The 7,062-nt window shown below is 39.5% G+C and overlaps 1 protein-coding gene and 1 long non-coding RNA gene across 2 annotated transcripts; one reads left to right on the plus strand and one right to left on the minus strand.

Moving 5' to 3' along the window:
- Window positions 1-794: 794 nt before the first annotated feature.
- On the minus strand, window positions 795-3,776 carry LOC143419902 (uncharacterized). Its single transcript, XR_013099924.1, has 2 exons — window positions 3,552-3,776; window positions 795-1,529 (listed from the first exon to the last, which is right to left on the minus strand). It is a non-coding gene; the product is annotated as an uncharacterized LOC143419902 (long non-coding RNA).
- A 43-nt stretch (window positions 3,777-3,819) lies between these two features.
- On the plus strand, window positions 3,820-6,008 carry armc7 (armadillo repeat containing 7). The gene is made up of 3 exons (XM_004565878.5): window positions 3,820-4,149; window positions 4,912-5,055; window positions 5,138-6,008. Exons 1-3 carry the CDS (start codon window positions 4,062-4,064, stop codon window positions 5,479-5,481), a joined length of 576 nt encoding a protein of 191 aa, XP_004565935.1. The 5' UTR covers window positions 3,820-4,061; the 3' UTR covers window positions 5,482-6,008.
- The last annotated feature ends 1,054 nt before the right edge of the window (window positions 6,009-7,062 follow it).

Below are 7,062 nucleotides of genomic sequence, written 5' to 3' on the forward strand. Positions count from 1 at the left end.
CAAAATTTGTAGTGTGGCACAGTGACAATGAAGGAAAGTGTGTTCAAATAGCATCAATTAACACACAAATTTAGTTTTTTTTATTTCTATATGATAATTCTTCATAATTAAACAATAAGAACAAGTAGTCTGATGTCCTGTAATCATTATGAAGCTATAATTTGAAATACAATAACACATTATGTTTTTGTACAAAGTATCAACATCGGATCGGTAACGTCCATACCGCCCTGAATTTGACTTGGTGTCTGATCAGAAAGGAAATCGGTGGTATTGCACATTACAATCTCAGAGGAGATGCCGCCTGCTGGTCAAGGGATTTCTGCACAGGCAGACCCATCCATGTTTTGTATTTACAGTCTGTGGTTATACTGCATCTGTTATTTTCTATTGTTAACTATCATAATTGCTGATGTACACAAGCGAAAGATACCCTGCTGGATCCCGGGAGGAGACACAAATCCCTTGGCGGGTTGCATCTGGCATAAAAAAATCTGCCAAATCAAATATGCGGCGCTACCTGCTGTGTTGATCCCTTGTGAATAACGGAAAAACTGAAAGTAGCTTTCTTTATTTTAGAGTGGAGAAAAGCAAACAAGCACATTTTCTCATGTACTGAACTTAAGCACAATTTTTGAAACCTTTACTTGAGAATTAAAAATTTTGTACTTCTTTACGGTAGAATGCTGGACTCGCTCTAAATGGCCTTTTCTCTCTATCTACAATGTTTAGTTATTAGTTACAAATTACAGATCTTATATTTGAGTGAATAATTATTTCATGTCACACTGATAGTGAATTTAAAACCTTTATTTTGACAGATCAGCATCAGTTATTACTTTCTAGCATCCATCAGACTGAATACATCCCAACACTAAGGAGTCTGATTTTCCTGCTTCATTGCGCAAAAACTGAAGGCAGAGCTGATGTTTGTTGTACGGCATTAGCGTCTGTGCTTTGATTTTTAATCCTGATTAAACTAAACTCACACCAATAAAATAAACATGAAAACCTCTGTGGCGTGCATTTTAAATAAATGATCTTTAACAATGTATATCACAAATAATTTATAGTTAAAGAGATTTTCATTCATACAGTCCATTAGGTTGCAGTCAATTCTGCCCCCTGCTGGAAAAACACGCAAGTACAAGAAAGATGCTGTTTAAGCTCCTTTACTGGGCGTCTTGGACAGTGTTGTGTCCAGCCCAGATGTCTATACAAATCTGTGAGGGTTACTTCAATAAATCCATTACTGTAAGCAGGCCTCAGTAAAAATATTCAGCAAAGCCATCTTTGCATATGTGGACATGTGCAGCGTCCACCTGTGGAGACCTGCTCTGTATTACAGTCTGCTGCAGAGGCACTGAGGTTCAGGCTGCTGCCCCCTTCAGCCGCTCCCTCCTTGCTGCTTCTTCTCGGTCAGATCATCGATCTGCTTCTGCCGCCTCTCCAGGACCTCCAACCTCTTGGCATCGTTACGCGCTCGCTCCTGAGCCCTGAGTTCAACGACGTCCTCAAAAAACCTGTGTCTGCGCAACAGAGGAAGTACCGAATGAAAACAAATGACAAGTGAGAATTAATTAGAGAACCAGAAAAGATTAATGGTAAGATTACAACCTTTCTTCTAATGTGACGTAGGTGGTTCAGTGTGAAAAAACAGATTTTGATTTTACTTTCACGGAAAAATATTAAACTATAGCTTTACCAAAGAAAATGTTTTGGATATTCACTTTCTCTGTTTTGTTTCAATTAGTCTCCAGAGTGTGTATGGAAACCTACTCTGTTTCCATTTTTCTAACAATAAAAAAAACCCCAAAACAAGCAGTTGTCCACTGTAACTAAATATTCATCTTTTCTTTCTCTTTTGTTGAATTTTGACCAAAGAATGATTTCGGTGATTTCAATAGTTTCAGGAGTTTCAATAATGAGGTTATTTTAGGGCTCCTTCAAAGCTTTTAGGGATGTCAATTAAAAAGACACAACCAGCTGTGCCACAATGTCCAGTCTGTACAACACAGCACTGAACAGTAAAGATTTCTCTTTGGACTTTTGGTCAGACAAAACACAGCTGTTCAATTTGCAGAGCTTCTCTAGTGTGCTGTAAAGTCTCTAGTGCACTAACAGCACGAACGAGTTAGTGGGACTAAAAGTTAATGAAAAAACCTTTGAAATTAATTGTATTAACAGGGCTTTTCTAGAGGTCTTAAAAACAACATCTGCAAATTCAATACCTTTAACATGATTTAAATATGATTAAAGGCATTTTAGATACAGCCAGGCAGGCGGTTAGAGCCCATCTCAGCTGTTACAGAGCAGGTTATCAGTCTGCTGCAGGCCCAACACAGATTGTTCCCGCTGTTAAAGCTGGCTTACAGACAGGCTTACCAGAAATCATGCACAAAGAGCAATACAAAAACAACAAGCAGAATAAATCTGCATTCAAAATACACCAAATATACAAAATCATAAGGAAATATATCACATAAACTGATTTTATAACGCTCCTGCACAGGGGACAGAGCAGCTCCAGGTCCTGTTACACCTTACTCGTGGCGTTGTCGGCATTTCTGACAATAATTTTGCTTAATGAGACCTCGTAATAACCTTGAAGCAAATCTTCATAGCTGGGAAACGGGAACTAGAAATGTATTTGTCAGTCAGGGAGCCCATGGACATCACCACATACTGAGTTTCCTCGCTCGCAAATGCTCCACCAGACTCTCTGAAATGTATTCTTCTCTTTTTTCCCCCCTTGGGAATGTGTCTTTTTTTCTTTCAGATTTTGGTATTTATTATCTTGGAACTTTGCTCATTTTTTCTTGGAAACATAATGAACTAAATTTAAATTTATCCTTTGCTAATTTCTTTGAAATATGTTCATTTTCTTCTTTAAAATGTCCTATTTTTTTTCTAATAAGTTTACCTTTTTTGATTTTGTAATTTAATACGTCTGAACTTTGCTCATTGCTACCTCAGGAATTTGACATTCATAAAGTATGTATGTATGTATGTATGTATGTATGTATGTATGTATGTATGTATAGCATGTTACTGCCTTATAAATTTGCTCCTTTTTTCAAATAAGTTTGTCCTTGTTTCTCATTATTGTTCCATTATTTCTGGTAAAAAAAAAAAAATCTGATCGTTTGCCATTTTAAAACAATAAACTAGCTATTTATTTTTCATTTTTTCTCCTAAGTTTAAATGCTTTCTCCATGTAAATTTGCCCATTTCTTTCATCAAAAATTTGCTTTTTTTTTGTAAATTATCCATTTTTCTCGTAAGTCCGCCGAATTTCTAAAATTTTGAGCTTTTTCTCTTTGACTTCCAAAGGACTGCAGAATGGGCCTAATACGCAGTCGTACTGCTTCCCCTGCAGTACCTTTTAACAGCGAAGTCGTGCTGCTTTTATAATCTTCACTTCTGATCGGCTCTTTCGGAGCTGCATGTTTATTAATAAGGTGTGCAGTAAACACTTGCATGTGCAAATGTCACGCACAACATGCCTGTTACGTACAGGTGGCTGAGCTGTAAACACGCTTTAACGTTACCTGTTAATGAAAGCAGCAGCGAGTCCAACGATGATCGTCCCGAACAGGATCGGTTTGGCGAGCCGTTTCCCGGCTGACAGTTTGTGCTGCTTCATTTTCGTGGCTTTATTTTGAACTTTAAACACTGACCTTCCCCTACAGTTGGCTGAGGTGCTGTACACACCCCCTTCGTGTCCCACAGTTATTAGGAACTTCCGGTACCACGTGACACTAGCTTCCGCTTGACAGTATTTCTATTTTGTGTCATGTTGTGTGAGGGAGTATTAGGGCCACATTAACAAAAAACTATGATAGAAGACCTTTAACTGCGTATGAAAAATGTAAATTAGATTTGATTCTGTGTAAGCGCGGCTTGACCGTATGCTATCAGATCGAAACTGATTTTAAAACAAAAACTATTAAACGGAACCTTCGTCTTATCCACGCAGCTACACGGAGGCATTTCATGGTCAGACCGCGCCGGGAACGAACTGAAAAGAATAAAGCGGAGAGCGGAGCTGGTAGTGGATTATGTGGAGGAGCGGCTCGTCCGGAGGCTCTGACCGCTTTGAGTATTTACAAACTCTGGTCACCGAGTTTCAGGACACCGACAGCGACGGTGGGAACAGCTGTGTTTGGATTCAACTTTAAACTCACTACTCTGCTTTCTTCTGTTATCTTTTTTCCAATCTTGCCTTTTCGTCTTTCTGCTCCAACTCAAGATCCACAAGACAATAATATGAATCATAAAATAAAGTAAATAGAACAAAAACATAAAAAATAGGTGCCTACAGAAAGCCTAGGTGCTCCTCTTTGGAGACGTACGTCATCAAATAATTATTCAAAATTTGAAATTATTAAATACACATTTATTAAATTGAAATAATTCGTTTTATTTAAAATATATGTCAGTTGTTATTATTTCATAGTTCTGGGCTTCAACACGTCATGAATTTATTTCTACTGTCAACCTCACCTGTCAAAGTCAGGGGCGGGGCTAATGCTGATCTGGTCAGTATCTTTACCTTTTCGGGAGTCGATTATTTCGGTGGGTGTTTCTCAATAGCAAGTACGCTAAGGAGTCCAGCCGTTCAGCTTCAGAAAATGAATTATTAATTCAATGAGTGTAGCACATTAGCAGTGCGCAGGCAATCCGGGCATGAACTGCAGCATTATCTGGGATCAATCGTCTTAACTTGCTGTGCAGGGTAACCAATCAGATTTTAAGGTCTGTTGACCAGCCACAAATAATTTGAAATGAATATTTGAATGAATTAATTAGACTTTTAACTAAATATTTGCCTATTTAATCTTGGCACTCCATAGTTCTCATTTTATGTGATTACATACATTACATGTGATGATTTTTTTTCCTCCTCAGAGGCAAAGGAACAAGTTCTGGCTAATTTGGCCAATTTTGCATACGATCCAAAGAACGTGGAGTATCTGAGAGAGCTGCAGGTGACTGACCTCTTCTTGGACATGCTGACTGAGGAGAATGAGAACTTTGTGGAGTTTGGGATGGGTGGGTGTCACAGTGACATCTCCTTCATTGTCTGCAGCAACTGTCAAGCCTTTATCTCTGATTTTGTCTCTCGTGATCTCAGGAGGGCTCTGTAACCTCAGCATGGACCCTGAGTGCAGAGATGTCGTCCTGCAGAGCGACGGCATCCGCTTAGTCACAAACTGCTTGTCGAGCCAGAGGGAAGAGACTGTCCTGTCAGCCATCACCACCCTCGTGAACCTCCTAACACCCACGTCACGCTCTCAGATCACCGATCCCGCCATCCTGCAGTGCATGCTGCGCTTCTCCCTCTCCGAGAGCCCGCGTCTGCGCAACCTGGCTACCGTGTTTCTGCAGGACTCCTGCAGCGAGGAGCAGGTGGCGCAGGCGCAGCAGCAGATGGAGGGGCAGCAGACGGCAGTCGGCATCCCGCTGCCCAAAGACTAAAGACACAGCACAGACCTTTATCTTTTTATAAGTTTGCTCTCTCTGTGATTCACTCTCTGTGAGAGCGTCACAGATGTTTCACCCGCTGGAGCCAAAATTTGAAATGTTGTTCAAAAAAAAATAAAAACATTTTGGACATCCGCTGGTAAGAAGTAATGGATTCACTTGACAAAAATTATGCTGCTTTTTTGGAATTAATAAAGTAATTCTCTCATTAACTGTGAGTAAACCTTTCATTATGAAAAGTTTACTCCCAGTTTGAGGTCTTTAAGGCATCAACAAGATACCTTAAAATACCAAAACAGCAGTCACATGATGGCTGCCCCTCTGTGAGCCTGGTTTCTTCAGGTTTCTTTCTCTTTAAAGGGAGTTCTTTCTTCCTGCTGTCACCAGGTGTTTGGTCAGAGGCAGCAGTTTGATTGTTAGGGTTTTCTCTGCATTACTGTAAGGTCTTGCAGTATTAAATGTCTTGAGGTGACTATTGTTGTGATTTTGTGCTATTTAAGTAAATCTGGATTAAAATGAAAGCGTGTGGTTAAATTTGACTTCATGTCTGAAGCGCTGTCAGTGGTCAGTAAGATCAGGAAATTATTCTTCTTCCCACTTCTCCCTCTGGGGGGTCATCTGCCTCCATCTCATCTAGCTTTGTATTCTAAACACTCAACCTAAGCTCTGTTGAAATGCACATACATTATATCATACGTTTTAAATCAAAAGCCTGACATCACTGCACTCATCACATATTCTTTCAAGTCTTTTGCTACATCCAGAAATACATAAAACTCCACCTTTGCTACTTGAAATGCTATTGTCCCTCTTAACCATCGTCTTGTATACTAAACCAAGAATAGACTTAACTAATAACATGTTATTTCTTTGCTTAACATGTGACATCAAAGAATATCTCAGTATTTGTCTGTTACTGGCTTATGTTCGGATCTTGTGTTTTATCTCCTGGAAGGCGGTGAAAATACCAAGATGATGCATCATTTATATACAGTTAGGTCCACCAAAACGTAAGTACACCACTTCAGATTGATTCTAAATCTGTCATCTACTTGAAATAACAAGGGAGGAGGATTAAATTGTCTTCTCAATCTAAAATTGCCTGACTTTGTATAATAATGGCTTGCATTTTTCTAATCTAACAGTCATTGACTGGAAGAGATAAGTCACCAGATCAGCTTTCTGGATTTAGTGCATAAATGTGCACCACATGCGAGCCAACACAACCTTCCCCACTAAAATAGTTTTCAGGTTTGAAACTACCACGTAGACATGGCCTGAAGGTTGCATGTCGTTTGCAAATTGTTCCTCTTTAAATATCACATTATGTGTAGAGGGAAAAAAAAATCCAAGCATGGTTTTGTGTACGTATTTATACATCAGGCCCCAGATGTTGAACCTGCTCCGACTCCTCCAGAGGTTCTGGATGTGGTTGAGGTTCAGAGATCGGTGCAGTTCTTCCACACCAAAGTGGGGACAAGCATTTCTTTATTGAGGCGTTGTCATTTTGAAGCAGGAAAAAGACAAACCTAACTCAATGCCACAAGAACGCAAGTGATGTTTTTCCTCATCCAA

The sequence above is a fragment of the Maylandia zebra genome, linkage group LG8 (assembly GCF_041146795.1).
Source record: "Maylandia zebra isolate NMK-2024a linkage group LG8, Mzebra_GT3a, whole genome shotgun sequence".
Classification (NCBI taxonomy): domain Eukaryota; kingdom Metazoa; phylum Chordata; class Actinopteri; order Cichliformes; family Cichlidae; genus Maylandia; species Maylandia zebra.

Coding starts and splice junctions, on each gene's coding strand:
- armc7 (XM_004565878.5), top strand. CDS start 4,062: ATGTGGAGGAGCGGCTCGTCCGGAGGCTCTGACCGCTTTGAGTATTTA. Junction 4,150..4,911: donor TCAGGACACCGACAGCGACG/GTGGGAACAGCT, acceptor TTTCCTCCTCAG/AGGCAAAGGAACAAGTTCTG. Junction 5,056..5,137: donor CTTTGTGGAGTTTGGGATGG/GTGGGTGTCACA, acceptor TCGTGATCTCAG/GAGGGCTCTGTAACCTCAGC.